Source organism: Manis javanica, chromosome 15 (assembly GCF_040802235.1).
Source record: "Manis javanica isolate MJ-LG chromosome 15, MJ_LKY, whole genome shotgun sequence".
Taxonomy (NCBI): Eukaryota; Metazoa; Chordata; class Mammalia; order Pholidota; family Manidae; genus Manis; species Manis javanica.
The window spans coordinates 82,873,071-82,897,196 of record NC_133170.1 but is presented as its reverse complement, the minus strand read 5'-3'; the positions used below and the strand labels follow the sequence as shown (position 1 = coordinate 82,897,196).

Genomic DNA, 24,126 nt, shown 5'->3' with positions numbered 1-24,126 from the left:
CCTAGGATAATTCTAAGTGCTGGGCTATGATATCAGAATAGGATTATGACATCAGCATAGAAGTAGGCCAGCCTGGGGGCGCAGGGCGGGAGAGAGGAAGCCCCTGGGGGGCTGGATTAGCTCCCCTGGTAGTAATACCCAAGAAAGAGAGGTTAGCTCTGTGTTTACTTCTTACAGCCCCTAGGAGCCCCCAGTGGGAGGCGGACCTGAAGATCTGAAAATAATTCACAAGTACTGGGAGGTTTGCTGCAAGCCAGCTTCCTTAGAAATCAACTGAAGCTCAAAGAATCCTCTAGCTCCCCCCTGTGTCAAGCAAAAAGATCCGCTCTATTTTCTAATGGGGAGGTTCAACTTTGGACCACACCCAGGTTATCAGGAGCAGAGCAATCAAGTGGGGTGTCAAGGTCCCTCAAGACACAGTGAAATGCAGGCAGATAAAATGTAGGATGCCCTTTGCATCTGAATTTCAGATCCACAGTAAACAAATGTTAGTATAAGTATGTCCTAACTACTGCATGGGACTTCTTATACAAAAACATTATTTGCTGTGTGTATTTGAAGTTCAAATGAAACTAGGTGACCTGTATTTTTATTTGCTAGATCTGGCATTCTTATTCAGGGAGTATTTTTTTTTAAAGCAGGTGCTCCACCCACCTGTCACTGCAACTCTCACTAATTCAGATTTATCAGGGCTGGGGGACCTAGGAACCTGTATTATTTTCTTCCAAGGTAACTATTATCAATAACTACAGCTAACTTTTCTTGAGTGTTTGCCAGTTATGTGCTAAGCTCTTTTCATGTATTATCTAAGTTTATCCTCACAAAATTTCTAAAAGGTGGTTCTACTATTCAACCGTTTTCACAAGGAGAATGAGGCAAAAGACAACAAGCAACTTGCCCAAGGTCACCCGCTGGAAGGTAAGGGGGCCGTAGTTTACACCCAGGAAGCCTGGCTGCCACTGACTTACAAATCTTTGAATTGTTACGATCCTTGGAGGCACATAATTGAAGCCTCTGGTGGACTGATGAACGGGGAACCTGAGGCTCCAGGAAGCCCGTGCACACACGTCACTGTGCCACTGTGCAGGAGGAGCTGAGTCAGGTTGCAGAGACCAAGCATCTGGCCCTGGATCAGGGAAGGTTTCCAGAATGGCCTCTCCTTGAAAGGTAAGCAGACCTACAGGAAAACAGGGTGTGAGAAGGGGCTGGGTGCGAGGCAGGAGGGTTTGCGGGCAAGAAATTCAGCACGCACACTGGCCTGGCAGCAAGATGGTGACCAATGAAGGGAAACTGGACAGGTCTGGAGAGCCAAAGAAGGGCTATAAGTCAAATTACATTTTATTTTCACATTAACATACTTTTTACTTTTCTGTTGTACAATTCTATGCATTCTAATACACGCATGGATTCATGATGTACACTCCACAACCAGGATGCAGAGCAGCTCCACACACTTCCTCATATTATATTTGGATTTATCACAAATATTATAACCTCCCTCCACCCCTCACCCCTGGCAACCACTGACATATTCTTCATCGCCGTAGTCTTTGCCTTTTCCAGAATGTCATATAAAAGGAATCAGTTTTTTTGAGAATGGCTTCTTTCATTCAGCATAATGCCTTTGACATTCATCTAAGTAGTTGCAAGTATCAATAGTTTATTCATTGTTATTACTGATCAGTACTCCATTGTATGTATGTACCAGAGTTTGTTCAAGTATTTACACATTGAAGGACATCTGGGTAGTTTCCGGTACTTTGCTATTTAAAATAATGCCACTATAAGCATTTGTGTACAGGTTTTTGTGTGAACATAAGTTTCCATTTCTCTAGGATAAATGTGCAGTGCTGTGATTGCTGGGTCATATGGTAATTGCATGCTTAATTTTGTAAGAAACAGCCAAACTGTTTTCTGAGTGGCTATATCATTTTATATGCCCACCAGCAATGGAGGACACATCCTCACCAATATTTAGTATTATTACTTCTTTTTATTTTAGCTGTTCTAATAATTGGGTAGTGATATCTCATAGTGATCTAATAGCTAATCATAATGAACATCTTTTCATGTGCTTATTTGCTCTCTATATCTTCTCCAGTGAAATATCTGTTCATGTTTTTTGCCCATTTTATAAAATTAGATGATTTGTCTTTTTTACTGTCAAGCTTTGAGAGTTCTTTATATATTCTAGATACTAGTCCTTTATCAAATAAGTGGCTTTCAAATATTTTCTCCCAATCTATACTTTGTCTTTTTTTTAATAGGGTCATCTGCAAAGTAAAAGTTTTACATTTTAAACCTAATTAATTTTTTATAGCATGTGCTTTTCATGTCCTAGTCATTTTCTCATGTCTAAGATTCACCTAACCCTAGGTCTGAAAGATATTCTATGTTTTTTTTCTGTAAGTTTTATAGTTTTACATTTTACATTTAAATCCATGGTCCATTTTGAATTAATTTTTGTATAGACCTTATAATGCTTAGGCTGAGGTTCATTTTTTTTGCCTATAGATGTCCAATTACTGCAGTTTCATTTGTTGAGAACACTATCTGTATTCCATTAAATTGCATTAGGATCTCTGTCAAAAACCAATTTAGTATATTTGTGTTTATTTCTGGGTTTTCTATTTTGTTCTATTGATTTTAATGTCTCTGTTGCTCCACCAACATCACACTCTCTTGATTCGTATAGCTATATAGTAAGCCTTAATATCAGATACAATGATTTCTTCTACTTTATTATTTTTCAAAATTGCTTTAGCTATTCTAGTTCTTTTGTGTTTCTACATAAATTTTAGAATAAGCTACAAAACATCTTGCTGGGATTTTGGTAGAAATTGTGTTATACCTATAGATCAATTTGGGGAGAACAGAGTTTTCCAATCTATGGACATGGAATGTCTCCCCATTTCTTCAGATCTTCTTTGATTTCTTTTCATGAGCATTTTTCACTTTTTAGTATATAGATCCTGCACATTTTGTTAGATTCATACTTAAGTTATTTCATTGAGGGAGCAAATAAGTGGCAGTGTGTTGTAAATTTGTTTTCACATTATCTTGCCAGTATATAGGTATATGATTGATTTTTGTGTGTTGACCTCATAACCTATAACCTTAATTTGCCTTAATTCTATGAGCTTTGGGTGGTTGTTTGGTTTTTTACTGTTGAGTTTTGAGAATTCCTTATTAGTCTGGATACAAATCCTTTGCTGAATATATGACTTGCTAGTCTGAAGCTTGTCTTTTCATTCTCTTCACAGTGTCTTTTGCAGAGTAATAGTTCTACATTTTTTGTGAAGTTCAAGTTCTCTTATGGCTTATGCTTTGGTATTATGTTTAAGAAATTTTTGCTTAATCTCAGGTCCCCAAATTTTTCTATGTTTTCCTCTAAAAGTATCATAGTTTGGTGTTTTACATTTTGAGTTAATTTTTATATAACAGAAGTTTAGATCAAGATTCTTTTAAAATATATATGCAGATATCCAATCATTTCAATATTACTTGTTGAATAGACTATCCTTTCTCAGTTGAATTGCTTTTGCACCTTTGTCAAAATTCAACTGACTATATTTATGTGGGTCCATTTCTGGTCTCTCTGTTTCATTAGTCTATGCGACTATCTCTTTGCAAACACATTGTCTTGGTTATAGTTTCTTTATAATGTTCAAAATTAAGTAATTACTCCAACTTTATTCTTCCTTTTCAAAATTGTTTTGTCTGGCTGGGATTTTTATTGGAATTGCATTAAATCCATTGATCAATCTGGGGAGAATTGACATCTTTACTCTGCTGAGCCTTTTAATTCATGAGCATTGTATGTCTTTCTTCACTTACTTTGGTCTTTTCTTTCATCAGCATTTTATAGTTTTCTGTCTATGGATACTATATATGTTTTATGTTATTTACACCTAAGTATTTCTTGAAGAGGCATAAATTTCTTTTTTCAATTCTGGCTTCTTGCATTCTGTGACCTTGCTAACCTCACTTATTCTGAAAGTATTTCTATAGATTTCTTAGGATTTCCTATGTGGCCATTATGCCATTTGAAATAGAGATGGTTTTGTTTCATCCTTTCTAATCTGCATTTGGCTTCTTCTTGCTTTATTACACTGACGAGGACTCCCAGTACGAGGGGGAATATGAGTTTGAGAATTGACATCCTTGCCTTGTTACTAATCCTAGAGGGACGACACTGAGTCTTTCACCATTAAGCATAACGTTAACTTTCACTATTAAGTATGATGCAGGCTTTCTTGAGATGTTCTTAATCAGGTGGAGGAATTCCTAGTTTGCCGGGAGTTTTTACCATGAATGATATTGAATTTTTTCAAATACTTTTTCTGCACCAATTGACATGATCATGTAGTTTTTCTTGTTTAGACCACTAATATGGTGATTCCACTGTCTGATTTTCAAATATTTAAATCACTTTGTACTTCTAGTATGAATCCCACTTGATCATGGTTTATTGTTCTATTTATGCACTGCTGTATTCAAAGTGCCAATACTTTGTTGAGGATTTTCCATCTATGTTCATGAGAGAATCAGTCTTGAGTTTTCTTTTCTAGTAATGTCTGTTTGGTTTGGTATCAGGGTAATACTGTCCTCACTGGGAAATGTTCCCTCCTTTTTTGTTTTCTGGAAGATACTATATAGACATGGTGTTATTCCTCTCTCAAATATTTCATAGAACTCACCAGGAAAATTACCTGGACCTGGAGATTTCTTTTTTGGAAGGTTTTAAACTATGAATGCAACTTCTTTATGAGTTATAGATTATTCAGGTTATGTACTTGATCTTGGGTACAGCTTGGAGTTTATAATTTTTGAGAAATCAGTTTATTTAATCTAAGTTGCCAGGTTTGTGGGTAGAGTTGTTTGCAGGATTCTCTCACTATCCTTTTATGTCTGTGAGATCTGTACTGTCGATTGCTTCCCTCATTCCTGATGTTGGTAACTGATATTTTCCTTTAAGAAGGCAGCTGACCTAGTCAGGTCCAAGCCACAAGATCCCACCAGCCTTCTCTTGGTGATGGTTTCACCATCAGTGCTGTTTCCAAGGCCCTTGCAATGCTATTTGAATCTCTCCCCTATATGTGCCAGCCAGTGGCCACCAGGACTTTGGTGCTCATACGGCTTTTAGTTCAGTTCTTAAAGTGTTTAGTATACTGTTTTGGATCTGATCCATGCATGTGCAGCTGGGATATAAACACAGGAGCTCATGAACAACTTCATGGGGTCACTTTCCCAAGGTCCTCTCTTTCTCTCTGTGATATCTTGGTATTTTCCAGTTCCAAAGAGCTCTCTCTTTCAGTCCTCTGGCCCAAAGCAGAGGCTTTATTTACTTATCTTCACTGCCCACTTCCACCGCTGCATGGATATCTGGGGCCAAGTGGCAAGAGGAGAGAGAGGAGAACACAGTTGGGGGTTCATTCACCCTATTGGGACCACAGATATTCCTGTTGGGAAAGATGGTTTCCCTCAGAGCTTTAGGCACCTGCAGTGCGCCCACTGCCACCGTCACTGCAGGAGACCCTTTCCGGCTCTTTGACCTTGAACCAGAGGGCTTCTCCTAGAGCTCTCTCTGCTCACCTCTGGGTCTCCCAAGTCCAGGCCAGAAGATACGGGAAGGTAAAATGGTAAACTCACCGTCTACTCAGGACTACTTCAAATTCTAGCCTTCTTCAGTCTGCCTGTGGCTAGTGAATTTTCAGGGTGCTTAAGAAGCTGCTCTGTGCTTCTGTCCAGGTTTTCTAGCTGCACAGAGTGAAGTGTTCTTACTTCATCCAACTCAGGACTGGAATTAAGTCAAATTATATTTTAGAAGACTCACTCTGGCTGTTGGAAACAGTCTCTACTGGAAGACTGTGGAGTCCAGAATCTGGGAGGCCAGGCAGCTGAACCAAAGTGGAGGCCATGCAGATGGAGGGCATCAGATAGATGCAAACCTGTTCAGGGGTGGTGCTCACAGGACCTCACGACAGCTGAATGTGAGAGGTGAGGGAGGGCAGGGGTCAAGGTTGGTACACTGGTTTACTGCTTGGCCACCTACAAGGTCTGGAAGGTGACTGAAGACCATAGCAAGGGAGGTTTCAAGGTCGTGGGCAGTGGGTCAGATGGAACAGCGGGAGGAAGCCAGCAGAGAGGCTGAGACTACGGGAGAGAACAGCAGCAGAACCCGGTCCCCAAGGAGGAAAGTGGCAGCAGCCCCCATGGCCAGGCACTGCTTCAGAAAGGAGGAAAGTTTTCCCTGGAATCCCACAGATGGGTAAGCAGTGAGGTTGGTAAGTCTGGTGGCAGAGCTGAGGCGATCCAGGCTGTGGAGTTCTTTTTGTTCTATGGAATGAGGAGGAGGCAAGGCCCTTTGCTGGGGTGGCAGGAGGCAGTGGTAAGGGTATGCAGAGTGGCAAGGACGTCAGGAGCCACTGGGAGATGGGAGAGGAAGCTGGCAGGGGACCCATACCGTGGGGGGCAGGCACTGATAAAGGTCCAGCAGAAGCCCTGGGTTTGAGGAGGTGCTGACCTATGGCTGGGAGGGTTACCCCACACCCTGGCCATGCGGCATGTGTACCTGGGCTCAGTGAAGGGGCCCTAACACCCCTGTCTGAAGGCAGAGGAACCAGAAATGCAGGGTCATGACCGAAAGAGCAAGAGCCTCACTGCCATCAACTGAGCAACCAGTTGCCACAACTGAGCAACATGCCAGTTGCTACACTGAGCAGTCTACAGCATGACTTAATTTATTCCTCTTGACAACCCGAGAGATCTTTATCATCAGACTCACTTTAGGGTGAGGAAACAGAGGCCCAGAGTAGTCAAGTGACTTTTCCAAAGTCACCCAGCTAGTGAGTGGCACAGCTGGGATTCAAGCCGAGGCCTGTCTGGTTCCCAGGCTGCCACATGGTCAGGTGGAAGACAGGTGGGTGGGATGGAATCTAGACAACAGGATGGGAGAGGAAGAGCCACCTCAGGAGGGACTGAGGGACAAAGGGGCCAGGTCAAGCAAGGAAGGATAAGAAGGCAGCTGATGAAGGAGTCAGAGTCGTCTGCAGGGAGGGCAGCTGCTGTGACAGCCGGAAAAGGATGGATTTCTGACTTGCAGTTCACTGAGGCAGAGCCCAGGATTCAAAGATGGCTATGTGGAGGCGGCACACAGGGCCTGGTCAGGTCAGGCTGCACGGGGCCGGGTGTCCCACGTCAAGGCGAGGCTGAAGATGCAGGGATGTGCCAACAAGGGCACAAGGCCCAGGGGCTTGAGGACAGACTGCAGGGCCAAGGGCCCCGGGAGACCTCAGGACTGAGATGGGTGGGGACTGATCCCGGCAGAGACACCAAGACTTGAATGAGTAAGTGTCGTGGGGAGGTGAATGCTGGACGTGCCCTTGGTCCCCTGCCCCTCTCAGAGAGAGGGATTGCCTAGATGTAAGTTCATTTTCCTGATACATTCTTCTCCCTGAAGGTGCCCCACTGGGACCTTAAAAAGACAGGAGAGTGAGCAAAGGTGCGTATGCCAGCCAATGCCAGCCAGCCCTACCAGGCCCAGTGCCACTTTGGAAGGGCCTTGATCCAGCCACCAGATGACAGTTGCAGAAACTAGGTCAAGTTTTCCCTTGTCAAAGCTACTTAAATAGCACATCATTCAGTCCTCAGGCTGCCCTTCCTCACATGGATTCTCCTAATAACATCCGAGAAAAGGCTTGTGAATCCGAGAATAAAAAGGCTGGTGAGCTCTGGTCCCTTGGTGTGGTAAGCCTCTGCCCACTTCCAACCCGGCAGGAGGTCCCCTGACCAGCTATCCAGGACATCTCCCGAGTCCCCAGCCATCAGCCACCTACAGCTCCGTGCCCTCAGTGCTCCCAGGCTCTGCCCCGTTCGGGGGCCGTGGCCTACCCAGGCATAGATGCTGCCTCCAGCGTTCCACCGCGGCTGGGAGGAGCCCACAGGAGGATGCAAGTGGCATGATCCCAGCTTGGGCTTTGGCAGGTAGATATGCTCAAAGGTCAAGAGACCAGGAAGGGTACAGGTACTGGCAGGAAAAGAGAACTCAATTTAAAAGAAACCAACACAAACTAGGTAGTTGCCAGATGAGCACAGCCCTTCTAGCTCGCACCACATGTAGGCATGCTGTGGGTGCTGCGGCTCAGATGCACAGAGTGGCTGCTTACAGACCCCAGGCCTTTTGACCTCATCCCTTGAGGCAACTTCAGAAGTCATGGTCAGCCTCGGCAGCAGGCTGCCTCGAGCACTGTGGGCCACAGGGATCAGGTATAGCAGCCAGGAGGCCAGGACTCAGCAGGAGAGCAGAGGCAGAGGAGAACTAGTTCATTTGTGCTTCCAAACACCAAAAGGAGAAGAATCCTACCATTCCTCACTGACACATAGTGTGTGATACCTTGAGTAATACCTGTATGTTATCCGGTGTCCTTTCCCAGAAGGCCAACCCCTTGGGAACACAGCTCTGTGGTCTCCAGCCCCTGACCATGTCTAGAGGGCATGAAATGAAGCAAGGTGAGCCTCAGGCCACTCTCTCAAGGGTCCCAACCTCTCCTAGAGGAAGTTCAGGCCAGCAATCCCTAGCACCGCACAGCTGAGTTAGTAAGTACTTCCACACCAGCTGTGAAAGAAACCGCTCCCACTGGCTGTCCCAGGAAAATTGTTTCAGAATGATGAATCTGATAAATGCTACCTGCCACATTATTTTCAGGAAGTTCCTAGAAAATGAAGCAATTTATTATTTATTTATTTTGTTTATTTTACTCAGGAGAAGAAAAAAAGAGGAAGCTAGTTCTTCCCTAAGTGACAGTGTTCCAGAACTTGTTCTGGGGTTGCCCTGAGCCCAGCCACACTACCAGCCACATCACTGCCACAGTGGTTTTCCACAGGTATCCAAACTGAGGCCTTAGGTCCTGGTGGGGTCTCAGCACAGCCCGGGCCTGAGATGGCCCCAACATCCTCCTTCACTGGGAAATGGAGTGATACCCTGGGACCCCTTGCCAAGCTCAGCATCACTGCTGACACTAGGGTGAGACTAAAAGAAGCCCAAGCTGATATTCAATGACCTTCAGGGTACACTGAGAGGCTGGTGCTCGGGGAGGGACCCAGCTGGGAGAGGGTGGGTATCATCTATCCTGCTTTGTGCTAGAGCTCCTTCCACAGGACTCACTGTCTCCCTAGCCAGCCTGTGAGATAATTCTGGAGAGCAGGGGCTTTGACTTGTTCTCACCTAGAGCCCTGCCTTCTTAAAAAAACACACAGGTCTGTGGAAACACACACCATTTTGCTTGTAATTTCAGAAGGATCACAGCTTCCCAATCACCCCTCCCTGTGTTTGTGGGCCCAGTTTTCACCCATCAGAAATGTTTGCTATCACTCCAGACCAGCAAGGCTATGTAGAGGCAGGCATTTTCACACACTGCTGCAGGCAACTGATAAATTACAGAATTACAAGCTTGACAAGCTGTCAGAATTACAAATGACACTCCCACTGACCCAGCAAACCCACTTGCTGGAATGTTCACTTCATTTTTCCTGTACACATATGAAGTGAAATGCAAGGGCACTCACTGCAGCACAGAGTGTCATAGCAAAATAGAGAAATGACTTAAATGTTCCTCAACTGGCCACAGGTTAAATAAACTACGGTACGTCCATACAACGAAGCACTGTACTGTTGTGAAAACTAGGAGGAAGCTTTTTATGTACTTCTAGAGAGAAAAAGTCCAAGACACAGTGATAAGTGGAAAGAAAGAAAGGTGGAGGACCACGCCTATTTTAAAATAAGTATCTGTTTTAATACAGACATAAAAGCAGAAGACACTGGTAGCTCTGGTCGCCCCTGAGTAGGGGAACAGTATGGGTGGTCCAGGACAAGAGTCAGGGCAGACTTCACTACATATGCTTCTCAAATCACTGGTTTATGAATCACATAAAGATACTATGTACTTTTAAAATGTATTTAAATAAAAAGTAAAACCGCCTTGCTCGGGACATCTGAGCTGGCTTCCCACCTCAGCAAAGGCGGTAGCTCTGGCTAAACAGTTCTCAGCCTCTGTCACGGACCTGGCCCGAGGCACCAGCGCATGATCCTGGGCTCCCGCCCCCAAATGCCTCTTCAGCGCCGGCCCACTGCAGCATCGGAAGGCTATGCTGAAGTCCAGGAACCGGCGCTGCCAAAGAAAGGCGCACCCAGCCCTGCCCACCATAAACATTTTCATCCCAAGAACTGCCAGCCACCCTTGACCACCTAAAGTTCTCACTGCTAAGGATGCACGGAATGGAGGGGAAGGATGAACACATGCCTCGGCCCTCCAGGGTTGGTCTGCATTAGTCTGGGCCTCCTGGCCACCTCTGCCCCCTAAATACTTTCAATTCCCAGACCCGCAGCACTGCATGTACATTCACTGAGCTTAGCGCTCACTACCTGAGTGGCTGCTCATCATGTGGACAGCCTTCGCCTTGGCCAGCTCCAGGGCCGTGATCCATTGCTGTCTCTCCGCCTCCGAGCCGGCCTTGAGGTGGTAGGTCCTTGCCCCACTGTTCAGCACGATACCGCAAGAGTCCTCCGTGTCAAAGTGCGCGGTGGACAGGTTGATGGTGCCCCGGCAGGTGTGGGCCATTTCACCCTGATTTCTGTAGGATGCAAGAGAAGGTATGGGGTGAGGTTCACAAACTCAATAGCTCTAGACTGAAGAAAGCCTCAAGACAAATCCTCAGAATCTCAGCTCCTTAGAGCTGGGAGAGGCCCTGGAGTCAGAGCTGGGAGAAAATGCCTATTGGGATTGACTGGTAGAGGGTTGGCTGAGGGGAAATTGGTGGGGAGAGTGGTTGCGGGAGGAAGGCCTGCAGCAAGGCCACATGCAGAGCATGCCTGCTGAGCCCTTGCAGACACCAAGAAATGGAGAAGGGCAACTGCCCAGGGTCCTGCTAGGCGGCACAGACCTCTAACTCCATCCCAGTCTCTTTCCACTAAGTCTCAGACCACAGAATTGGTGCAAGAGTTACAACCTGCCATTCACACTGGCATTAGAGCCCCCAGGGGTGTGGACTTGGAGGTGCCCCCTGCCAGGAGTGACCTGGGAACCGAGGTCAGAACAAGGATGCCACCATTCTCGCCTGGCCCCACGATGAATGAGACACAGGAAATGGCTGGGCTAACATGGTGCTGCCTCATGACAAGGTTCTGACCTTTTGCTGGGTACAAGATTATGACACTAATGGTATCAAAGTAAGAAGAGGCAGAAGTGACTGTAGGAAAATTTACAACACACCAAAACTCTCTTCACAGAGGGTGTTGGAAAAGAAAGAACAATTGGTTATCATGTGACACTGCCAGTAGCAGGAGCTTGCTTGGCAATTCTGCTGCCCGTTAATGCTCATGTATTTTCCCTGGCTGTTCATCATCTGCTCTTGATTCTTCTACCAGTTCTAGACTTGACACTCAATAAGACATTCACCTTTCACTGCTTTTTTGATACCCTCCTGCTTTGGTTATATTCCTTAGAGAAGATGATGTAGTTTATACTCAAAGAAAAGTCCAGCTCTTAGGTGCTGACATCTTATGCTTGAAGGAAATTCATTCTAATTAACAAAACTGGCAAAGCTGGACATGCCTGTTGAAAGCTTGCTGCTTTAGATGTAAGGAGTTTCAGGCTAGAGATAGTTCAACTGTTAAACAGTACAGTAACTAACCAAAAATATGTCTTAGCTCATAAAGAAGAGGGGGGTGACAGTGTTCTAAGCACGGGAACAGCAGGGGCAAAGATGATGAGGCAAAGAGGAGTTTATAGCTTTCAAAGAACAGAAAAAGGATCCATGTGTCTGGCTAATTGAGAACTGTGGGGTGGGCAAGAGAAAAATGAAGCTAAAAAGCCAGGCAGGGACCAAATGCAATATCTTGCAGGTTGTGTTAAGGATTTAGACTTTTATTCCAAAACTAAAATAGTGGGTCTCCTGGGCCTAATGTCAGCAAAGAAGTAGAGGTAGTCAAGAGTTCTAGAAGTTCCTATAGAAAAGGGGGGCTGATAGCAGTGCCTTGTGTAAGATGGGACATAGAATCCAGGCCATTGTGTGAAATCAGGGCTGGGCTGGAAGTTATCCAGTGGCTACTGGATTCCATCAGATCCCATCAACTAAAATAAGTAAGCATGAGTCCATTCTGACATAAACAATTGAAGGGATAAATAAACAGGGAAGAAGAAAAAGATCTTCCTTAAAAAAAGTAGATGAAATTATGGAAATAGAAAATGACCAAATCCAATGTGTGGTCCTAGACTGGATTATAAAATAGAAAAAGACATTAGTGGGAAAACTTGTGAAAGCCAAATGAAGTCTGAGGTTTAGTTAAGAGTATTATAACAATGTTAATTTCCTGGCTTTGATAATTGTGCTTTGGTGAGATAAGATGTTAACATTATGGGAACTAGCTAAAGAGCATATGAAAACTCTCTGTACTCGTTTTGTAGCTTTTCTGTAAGTCTCTGCTCTTTCAAAATTAAAAAAATTAAATGTTGCCATCATGTTCTGCCCAGGGGCATAACTGATATGAAGTCTTTTGAACCCAAACTCACGTGTCCTCAGGCTCAGTGACTGGGCCGGGATATTCCCAGTGTCACTGAGGGCCAGAAGCCTTAAGCCTCCCTCATAAAGCCTGGTTCCGGGCGGGGACCTCCAGTGAGCAGGGGAAGGCACTTTAAAAATCACTAGTCAAAAAGAGTGGTAGGTGAGGCTCAAAGAAGACCAGCCTGAAAACCAAAATTCAAAACCCAAGGAGAAAACCAATGCTAATAAAGAAGCCAACAAAGTCAATGCCCAGAACATGAATTGGTTCTGACAAAATGGAAGTACCAGAACAATATGAAAAATAGGAATATAAATAGGTTTAGGATTTTCAAAGATGAAGGAATAACATCCATAAAAGGAGCAATAATTTGTTAAATAAAAGCTGGTAAAAATAAAACAAGAACAGGTAGATATGAAAAAGTAACAAGAGAATTTCAGAAAATAGAAATACAGCAGATAAGCTTTACCAGTCAGAGTGTCCAAATTTAAAATTAACCTTAATTCATTGTAACTAGAGTTACTTTTCATCAAAAGACTTGAGAAGATTAATTTTTCCATTTTATTTCCTGTGTTACTTAGAAATTAAATTGTGGCATATGTAAATTTGAGGATTAAAGGAGCCTATAAATTATCAAGGTCCAATGCATGTGCTTGTCTTAGAATTTAGCTCTCTCATCTTTTTTCTTTCATTTAAATATCCTGTGTATGGGTGAAATAGGTGAAGGGGATAAAGAAGTACAAACTGCAAATTGTAAAATAAGTTAGACTTAGGAATGGAGGTACAACATCGATAATTTACCAGTAATACTGTAATGTCTTGATATGAAAATAGGGTAACTATACCTGTTGTGGCAAGCATCTAGTAATGTATACAATTAACCAGTAACTATGTTGTTCATCTGAAATACACATAATATTGTATATCAACTTTACTGTGATAAAAAATAAATAAATGTTTTGTGGTCAATCCATTCTCCACAAGTAGCCAAAATGGTATCTTTTTCCTATTTAGTTTTTTTAAATTTCAATGCCTTCAAAGTCAGTCCTGAAAGGACCTAATATTCAGCGACATAGTCTAAAATTCAGTTTGTTTTTTAGGAGCAGTATACCTAACCATGATGTACACAAAAGGTTTTGTTTTTCCCATTTTAAGTGGCTGAGGTAACCCTCTCTGTGAAAGGGTTACCTCTCATGACACACTGGGGACTGCGCCCTAGAAGCTGCAGTGACAGGTCCTTAACCCTGCTGGAGGCCTTTGGAGCTGTGCAACAACCCAGAACCATCTATTCTCATCGAGTCCTGGGCAACTTCAGCAGCCTCACTACTTCAAGATAAACCAGTCCATGGCCTAGTGCCTCCCAGTTATATCAGAGCTCATAACCAGCACACAGAATGGGCCATTTTTTTTTAAGGAGGTATGTTTTGAGGCATTATTTTAAATTTGGTGGATATTTCATGTACTTAGAACAAGTGGAGACAAAATATAGACACCTGCAGTAAAACTTGACCACAAGAGAGGTTACCCTAACCAGCATTCTTCTAAGTGAGTCACACTGATTCTCAACCAAGTAATCCTCAGCAGTTCTGATGGCTGAAAGCCTTGCTGGAGATGAGAATGTGACGTCTGCCACCAGAACTTGGAAGCCTAAAACAGTTAATGCAGCGCTTCCTAAGCACTAACTGAGCTGTATGAGTTAACGTAGCACTATGGCTGGTGACTAACCCACCTGTACTGGATACAGACCTTTGCATCAGCTCAGTCCCTCACGACCTCCCCTATTTCCTCTCTTGGAGCCCCATCTGGCCTGAGTCACCCCTCCATTTCTGGACTTGGAAGAGGGGCTGAATTCAGAGTACAGGATCTGGTTTCCAGAGCAGCCACCAAGAGGCTGGATTTTTGCAACCCACTGGAGTGGAAGGTTAGTGCCTCACAGGTTGAACAACGACCAGTGGAAGGTGGGAAAGGGATGGGAAGCAAGCAGGTAAATACCCCTCACTTATCCTCTCTGCGGACCTCTCCAAGGTATGGCTTATCCTTGCACACTTCTGGTAGAGGTCTGTAGAAGTCTGGTAAAGGAAGTAGAGTGGAGACGTCCATGAGCCCAGAGAACATGAGCAGCCTCTGTGACCCTTGCAGTTTGCTGTGAGATGGTGGCTGACCCATTAAAGCTTCACATCACTTTGCATCCTTTTTACCTTTTTGTTTCCATATCACCAAGGCTTACTTGCTGCCCCACTGAGTGCCCAACCTGCCAGCAGGAAAGACCAACATGGCCCGCTTCTTGCAAAGAACCAGACAGCCACCAATTAGATCAGAATCCTTCCACGTTTGCTGGGGGGTGGGGGTGGGGGTGATTTAAGCCATTTGTCCCTATTGGGATCGATGCATTTTCTGGCAATGGGGTTGCCTCCAGTGGCACTATGGTCCACAGTTTTCAGATCCTTATCTACTGGCCAGGATTCCCATATAACACAGCCTCAGACCAAATCACCCCTTTCAGTTAAGGAGGTGCACCAATGACTCCTGACCATGGACTTCACTGGTCTCAGCGTGCACCCTGCCATCATTCAGGAGCAGCCAATTTGACAGAACAACAGAATGGCCTATCGAAAGCTCACCTGAGGTAGTGACTGGGAAGATGTCCTCTGGGCTTGAGCTTCTGTCCTCCAAAATGCCTTGAACTGACAGCTGATATCTGGCACCACATCCCCTAAAACTATAGCAGGCAGGCCTAGGAGTGGCTCTTCTCACTGTCACACATAGGCTTGGTTAGAGGTTCTAGTTCCAGGGCAAAAGGGAATGCAACACAATAAGCCTCCACTCAGCCAGAAGCTGACATTGTCCCCTCCCCGCTTCAGCTCCCCCCGCCAGTGACAACAGACCAAGAAGGGAGTGACTGTGCTGCTAGGGTCAATCATGTGAACCGTCATGAGGAGCCAGGTTAGCGGCACACCTGGGAATGGGAGGAGCACGTCTAGAGGAGACCCAGGGAACTCCCTGGGGGGTCTTTCATCCTCTCATGTCTGGCAATAGTCACTCACGGGCCGGCAAGAAGGAACTCGCACCCCTCAGGAAAAACATCACAGACCAGCCGAAGTGCCAGCAGAGAGCGAAGAGGGTCTGGGACAGTGGGGCAGGAGGAAGAGGATGAGAATCAGTCACAGCATCTGGAGCAGACACAGCAGCAGCGCATGAGCTTGCCTCACAGTCTTCCTGCTTCAGTCTCCCAGGCAACCCCAGCCGGCCACCAGGGAGGGGACTCCGCCACCACTGGGGTCCGCACTTCCCTCCCAGGGAAGGGACAGAGATGTCTTCATTCTCCCGGGAGAACGGAGGCCCCCACATTGCAGTAGGAGAGCTGATACCATGGGAGGGCACGAGCAGACCTGAGTAGCGCAAGGTGTGGAGCGTATGAGACACAAACCTTGTGCACCTTCTCAGAGTCCCTCGACCACCTCCTCTGTCTCTCTTGGGTGGGGGCTCATCCTTGCCCAACTGTCCCTCCACTTCTGGACTTCGATGAAATGCCATAGTGGGACACGGGAGATAGAGGTGAAAGGGGTGGATACATCCCCCTCTCCCCCCACTCTTCCCTCTGCGGACGGCTCAGAGGTGTGTTTTCTCCGTGCATGCCTTCTGGTCTTCTGGAGAGGTCCATGTGTCAGGCCAGCAGTGTCTCTCTGCAGCTCGCTGGGAAGCAGCATCCAGCAAGGTATGCCCTGCATCCTCGTCACTGCTGGCTTCCACCTCCGCTGCTGCCCCGCCGCCCTGGGGCGGCACCTCCCACGCAGTGTCAGCTCTTTAATCCTTACCCTGAGCCATGCTTTCCAGAGCACCTTCACAACAAACGTCCACAGACAAGACAAAAACTGACAGGCAGCAAACTTGAATCCAGACACACAGAAAGACAAAAGTTACTTAATCTGAAGCAAGGCATGTAGCCCATGGATGACTTTCCTTCGATGCTAGCTCAAGCTGACTCTGATTCACTTGGCAGATTCCCCTCCAAAATCTGATAATTTTGATTAGAATCTTCCAAATTCTAATTCAGCAAATACCTCCGTGAACTACTCTATAAAGACTCCAAGAATCCAGGTTCTGCCAATGGCGTGTCTTCACACAGACTTGAGCATGGAAGCAAGTTAAGAGGGAGGTGAGCAGGAGAAGAGGTACCCCTTGTGGTGGCAGGAACCGATGGGGGGAGTGTGCTTTCTCAGCCATTGGCTCCAGGGCCCCGTGGCACCCCGTGGCCCTTTGCCTATCACAGCAGAGGTAGAGAGTGTAGGGGACCCCCACCACGCCCACTCCTCTGGCCCTCCCAGGGCGTAGGAAGCTGCTGCACCCCTGGCAGTACAGCCTTTCTGCTGACACCAGCAAGGGTCAATTCTGGTGCATGTGACTAAATCTTGGTCAGGGCCCATCCCCAGAGAGACTGCATCATCTTGGTACAGATGCCTGTGAGTGCTAACAGGGTTTGCTCTTTGCTGTTCGGGATCCCTGGCAACTGCGGCACAACAGGCCCATCCCATGCACTTGCGGGATCCCTGGCAACTGCGGCACAACAGGCCCATCCCATGCACTTGCGGGATCCCTGGCAACTGCGGCACAACAGGCCCATCCCATGCACTTGCGGGATCCCTGGCAACTGCGGCACACGCAGGCCCATCCACGCACTTGCAGAGGGTTTTAAATTTGGATCTGAAGATGCAAAAGGTATGTTCGGAAAATGCAAGTCACCAGCTGGGAGAGATGGTGGATCCAACAAAGAACGTGCATTAAGAAAATATTAACAACTAAAATCACAGTAAAGAGGCCAACAACCCAACTTAAAAATGGGAAAAAGACTCATCCAGGCACTTCACAGGAGAGGACATCCAAATGGCTAATGAGCATATGAGAAAGTGCTTGACCTCACCAGTTTCCAGCAGATGTATACATGCCCCATGACCCAGCAGTTCTACTCCTGGACTTCCCCATCAGGGACGGTGCACGCGCCACCGAAGACCTGTGCTGGGGTGTCTGCAGCACTCTCCCTCCGAGTCAAAACCCGAAATGCCCCACATAGCCATCCGCGTAGAATGGATAGACAATGGTGGTTTATCCAAATGGTGGAGCATTACAAGCACTGAGATTAAAGGCATTAGAACTACACTTAATGACACAAATATAATGTTAAGTGAACAGGCCACTCACAGAGAGAACATGCTGTACGCTTTCACTTATAGAAAGTACAATAACAGGCAAAACTAAGCTCTGAGGTGAGAAGACAGCAGCTACCCTTGGGGCAGCAGGGATTGGAAGGGGACCCTGTGGACTCCTTGGCAGGGTTGGAGGAGTCGTATTTTATTTCTTCAGCAGGGACAGCAGCCACTCGGTATGTCCATTTTGTGAGCATCCCCTGAGCTGTATGCCTGCCCACTTTCCTCTGTGCATATCCTACTTCATTACAAGCTTCCACTTAGAACAACAGGGATGGGGAGAACTCCTTCCTGACAGTGGAGGCATGGAGGCAGCATCCAGTGCCTGCTGGCATGTCCTCTGAGGTGGCTCTGCAACACGATCTTGGTCATGGATCTGGCTGCCCAGCCCTCCCCTCTAACAGCTATTCTCCTCCTTTTCTAGGGCTCCTGTGAGCTCCTGAAGATCTTTCCAGTAAATATCTTTTTTTGCTGAAAATATCCAGAGCTGGTTTTCTGTTGTTTCCAGCTAAGAATCTACTGGTCCACGTGGGCAGAGGCCACAGAAGAGATGTCAGAAGGCAGGGAGATCAGTAAAGAATCATATAAGAGAGACAGGCAGGAAAAACAGCAGATTTTGGTTCTATCTCTCAGGCCAAAGGGCTACTGTTAGGACCCTTCTAGTCTAAGTAACGAAGCTCAGCGTATTCATTCTAACTACCACATCCTGAGGGCCTACCTTAGCAGTGTCTCACACAGATTAGCCATTTAGAACGTGATAAGAAAGGTAGGAATGTTACCTCTCCATTCCAGGTGCAGAGGCTGAGGCTTGGCCATGTGAGCAGCTCACTGGAGGTCCCAGAGGGCACCGAGCCCCTACAGCCAGGCCCACCCACCCACCTGCAGCCCTGCCTCTTAGCCACAGGGCTGCATGGACTTGTCCCCCAGGTTTCTTTTGTACTCTCAGGAGTCATCAAAGCTGGTTGGATGGGGCCACTCAGAAAATGCCCAACATGGCAAATGTCAGAAGTGGCCCATCAAACAGAAGCATCTACTGTGTGGTGTTTGCTTCCAGTGATGAGGCCGTCACTATGAGACCTGACACTGTTCCGTTTCGCTTCTGGCCTCATTCTTTGCAATTTAAAGTTTCCCTTGAGAAATGTTAAATAAATGCTGCTACAGATTCTACAAGAAGGACATTTCTAATGTAATTTTTAAAATAAAAACTAGAAAGGAGCCTTGGGAGCCATCGTCCAGTTACTGAAATTTGTGTCACTACATTTTACACAAACGGAAGATGACATTCAGTAACGTTTAAAGGACAGCATAAAATCAATACAACTTATGTCTGGGCAGTGCTTCACTTTCTAGGGCAGACTGTCCCAGACATGATTTTTTTGATTCTTACAAGGGCCCACGAAGTGGGCAAAGCAGACATTGATCTGTTCAGCAAATACTTATCAAGTATATTCTACATGGCAGGCACCTGCAGGAGGGCACTGGCCTCATTTATAGCCAAGAAAGGGGAGGAGGGCAGGAAAGAGTAAGTCATGTGCCCCAGTCACAGAACCGGGAAACAACAAAGCGAGAACTGGAACTGCGTTTCTTTGCCACCAGCACAGGGTTCTTGCCGTGAATACTGGGGTGTCCACATAGAAGAATGTTTGGCTTTACCTGGTCAGTGTTTGTGTTTGCCACTTGCAAGCTAGAACCTAAGTTTTCATGAGACACAGACCTGGCCTGGCCTGTCTGCCTCTGCTCACCTAGGACTTCAGTGAGCGGAACTCCAAGCCCTCTCCGCACGCCTCCGCCACCTTCTCCCTCAGATCTATCCCTTTCATTTCACGTGCTGGGCCATGATCAGCATTTGCCTGGACGACACCCACAGCCTCTTCGCCAGTCCCTGCATCTCACCTTGCCCTTGCCAATGCACTCCCGTGCCACGTTTTTCTAACACCTAATCCTGCGCCTGTCAGTATGCTGCTTTAAAACCCTCCAACTGCTCTCCTTCTTTGCTAAGGATGAAGTCCCCACTCCTGAATGACACATCCCGGTTCCTCCTGAGCTAGCTCTTCCCTGCGCACTGCCTCCAAGTCCCCAGCCTGCCAGGCCCCCAGCCAGGCTTGCCCCATGTGCATGTTCCTCTCTTGACGGAAATGCTCCCTAGCAACCCCCCCGTTTGGTCACCTCTTCTTGCCACTTGGCTGAAATGACACTTTTTCCAAGAAACTTTCCTTACATACCCTGTTATGCTCCCAAAGCCCCCAGGCTTCCTCCCTCACTGCCCTTACCATGTCATATTTTGATTGCTGCTGAAAAAGTTATCCAAAGGGATAGACTCAAAAACCCTATGCAATGATTACACACAGAGTTACCATATAACCCAACAATTCCACTCCTATGTATATACCCCAGAGAAATCAAAAAACATGTCCACATAAAAACTTGTACAGAAGTGTTTATAACAGCATTACACATAATAGCCAGAAGGTAGAAACAACCCAAATATCCACCAATGGATGAATGGACAAAAGCTACTTGGTATATTCATACAATGGAATTTATTCATACAATAGAATCTTATTAATGAAGCACTGACACATACTACAACTGGATGAACCTTGAAAATATAATGCTAAGTGAAAGAAGCCAGTCATAAAAGTTCATATATTGCATGACTCCATTCATATGAAAGTGCAGAATAGGAAAATACATAGAAACAGAAAGTATACGAGTGGTTGCCTAGGGTCGGGAGCAACTGTGGTGGGGGCAGAGGAGAGATAGCTAAAGGGTATGGGGCTTCTTTTGGAGGCGACAAAACACTGTAAAGGTGACTTGTGATGATGGTTGCATATCTATGCATATATTAAAAACCATTCCATTGTACACCTTACATGGGAGACTTATAGGGTATGTGAATTGTATCTCAAAGATTAGAACATGAACAACAACAGCAATACATTAAAAGCTATCAAGTCAAGGAGTTCATAATAAGTCATCAGTAGAATGAGTCATCAGTAACCTTGAGGGGTGCTAGAGAACCAACTAACTTGTTTGATTACTGGTGAATAAAGGAAAGCAAGGACCATTTTCCCTATAATTTCCACATTAACTAAACCATTGGGTAAACAAATGGCTGATGAGGGCAAGTTTGTCTTTACAGAATTATTCTCACAAATAACTGCAAAAGAAAAGATAGAATATCATCATTTTGCAACATGTATGAACTAGCGGGTCTAGAAAATTGTCAACAATAGCTGCTGATATGTGTGTGCATGTGTGTGTATGAAAGAGAGAGGACCAGACAATATGGGCCCCTTTCCAATATATCTATGAGCCATTTTGCCAGTATAATTGAATCTTACTCTGATCGAATCTCTAGCTACCAGTTACAGGAAGTGAAGGAGATAGAAGCACATGATAAACAACATTATGGTGATGTATGTAATCAGGGAACTCCAGTCTACGGAAAACTATGAAACAAATGACCCACTTTCTTCAACAAATAAGATGCAAGGGGAAAAAAAGAAAGAGAAGGAGAACTTATGAACCAAAAGGGATCAGGGAGCCCCTTCCCCTTTCCCAGTGGTACTGAGCTGTGAGGCTCAGACAGCGCAGCACCTGCACGTCCTGAGGCACAGGGGCTTGGCCAGCATCAGCAGCAAGATCAGCGACACCACGGCTGGGAGAACAGCCACCACGACTGGCTGTTCAGGAACAGAGGGGATTTGACCAGCATGGCTGGGAAAGCAGTTTCATTCAGGGGACTGAGCAAATATGTAAGTATATCGTGGACAATGGGAGCTAGGTCCCTTATTGGCAGAGTCTGAAGTTGGAAATATGGAAGGGAAAAGTGAGAAAAAACTCTCTCTATCCACGGAGAGAGCCTAGAAGCAATGATGTCCCATGTCATTAAGCGTACCTACTACCCAGAATTTGGCTTCTAGATACCATTTTCTACTAAAAGAAACCAAGGCCCACTGGAGAAATGGCAGATCCCAGTAAAAGAGGAACAAGGAACGTTTTCTTGTGCCAAAAAGGAAAAGTTCAAAGAGTGATGGGGAATGTCAAAAGGATACAGGAACCAGTTTAAAGGCCTCCTCCTACCCAAAGCTGGGCCAATTTGAGCATCAAAAACAGTGATAGTTACAGATAATAACTCACTGGATAAGATACCCAAGAGTTCATATTGATATGAATAAATGAATACATAAATAAATAAAAAGCTCTTCCTTATAGTACAATGCTTCTAATAAATGTAAAAGGAATGCTGTTATTAGAAAATCACTAATTGGCACTAAACGATGCTAAAAAGCAGTGGATGGAGATTTGTTAAGGAACAGGGTTTTTTGTAGCCTTAGAGTGTCTCCCTATAAAAATACATTCTAACCACTTGTTAATTAATAATTATAAAATTAACCTTACAGTGGAGAAATCTGGGAAACACCATCTTAACCAAATGACACAAATTACATCACTAGTGGTGGGAAAAAGCAGTATCATGTGCCTCCTGATCTGCTGCACTGTGAAGGACACAATGGTGCGTCTGTGGTATTCCTGCCACAAATGCAGGACCTAAATCTACACAGAATGGAACACCAGGCAATCCCAAATTGAGGCACATTCTACAAAGTAACTGTTTTGTATTCATCAAAATGTCCAGGTCATGAAAGCCAGGAGAAATGGAGGAACTATTCCAGACGGAAACTAGAGTAACGAGAACAATAACCAAATCAATCTGTGATCCTGGACTGGCTCTTGTTCCTCTAAAGGACATTATTGGGACAACTGGAAAAACACGAATGGTTCAGGACCACAGATTAACTGGTAGCACTGTATCAGCGTTTGCCCTGTGGATAATACCGGAGAATGTCCTTGTTCGAAGGAATACACACTGATGCATTAAGTGATAACAGGCATCATGTTTGAAACTTACTTAAAAAATAATATGTGCCCTTGTCTAGCTTGGATTAATACTTAGTCCATAGGCACACACCTGATCATCTACATTTGCCCTCTTACAGCACTAAACTATGTTTTCTACCTTTATCTTGCAAATACCTACCACTTCAGCATTTTATTAAAAATAATAATAATAATAATAATAAGGGAGAAATGTGGGATTCACATATAAATCAAGTATAAAAATCAAATGAATATTCATATTTGACCTGATTGTTTATAGTTCATAATGCGTGGTCAAAACCGAAAGTTTCTGTGATGACTGCCCTTGCACTGTGCACCATGTAAGAACTTATTCACTACGTAAGACCTTGTTCACCATGTAAGAACTTGTTCGTTATGCTTCAGAAGATTGGAGACTGACGAGAATTAGGCTTGGGGTTGATTAATGATTGTGCATTGAGTCCCCTATACAGAATGTTATTGTTGTTAACAACCATTTGATCAATAAATATGAGAGATGCCCTCTCAAAAAAAATAATAATAATATGTATAAATATAATATAGAGAGATTGATAAGGTAAAGGTAGTATATTGACAACTGTGGGATCTGAGGGATGGGTACATAGGAGTTCTTTGTACTATTCTTGTAACTTTCCTCTAAGTTTCAAGTTATTTCAAGACAAAAAGTTCATTTTAAAAATGTCTTTTTTAAATATTGAGGAAAAATATCAGCAATCACAATGAGTGGACCTTATTTGGATCCTGATTCTACATAAAAATTTTAAATCAATGGGGCAATTTTAGAATTGACTGAGTATCTGATAATATTAAGGAATTCCTGTTAAATTTTTAGGTGTGTTAATGCCTTTCTGATTATGCTTTTTAAGAACCTTCATCTCTAAAGAGATACATACTGAAGACTTATAAATATTATTAATATTATTTTTTAACTTAACTACTAAGATTAAGTTAAAGATGTCTGGGATTTGCTTCAAATAAAATGAGGGAGAGGAGGCCACAGGCTGACCCTAAGGCAAGACTTGCGGACACTGGGTGATGGGGACATGGGATTTATATACCAACATCTCTACTTTTTTGTGTTTGAAATTTTCCATAAGTAAAAAGGAAACCCATTTAAAATCCACTGTTTCTACTGCGTACAGCCATGCCAACAGCGGTGCTGAGCAACTCTGGTGGCAAAGGAAAGCTCCTGTGCCCCAGGGGGCCGGGCACAGGACCGAGGCTGTGTGCTGAGTGCCTCAGGACGAGAAGGGAGGAGATGACGGGTCCCTGGGGCACACGGCTGCATCTATTTTGAGCACAGTTGTAGGTAGGCCTGTAAATCTACATTCTCCTACACAGAGCACTTCAGGACACTTGAACAGTTTTTCTAAATCGTCACACAATCTCTGTAGCTGCGGCCACAATCTATAGGATGTTCCAGCAACCTAGATTCTTCCTTTTACAAGTGATCTGTTAGCT

General features: G+C 44.9%; 1 protein-coding gene and 1 long non-coding RNA gene across 6 annotated transcripts in view; one reads left to right on the top strand and one right to left on the bottom strand.

The window, feature by feature from the left end:
• Nucleotides 1-24,126, bottom strand: part of OSBP2 (oxysterol binding protein 2) — a 137,794-nt gene that overhangs the window by 98,135 nt on the left and 15,533 nt on the right. For all 5 annotated transcript variants that reach the window (XM_073222540.1, XM_036993377.2, XM_036993376.2 and 2 more), the window contains exon 2: nt 10,424-10,632. In XM_073222540.1, coding sequence (XP_073078641.1) covers nt 10,424-10,619 — 196 coding nt within the window. In that variant the 5' untranslated portion in view covers nt 10,620-10,632. The remainder of the gene's footprint in view (nt 1-10,423; nt 10,633-24,126) is intronic.
• LOC140846404 (uncharacterized) lies at nt 50-22,789 on the top strand. The gene is made up of 3 exons (XR_012125448.1): nt 50-729; nt 837-1,167; nt 21,122-22,789. It is a non-coding gene; the product is annotated as an uncharacterized lncRNA (long non-coding RNA).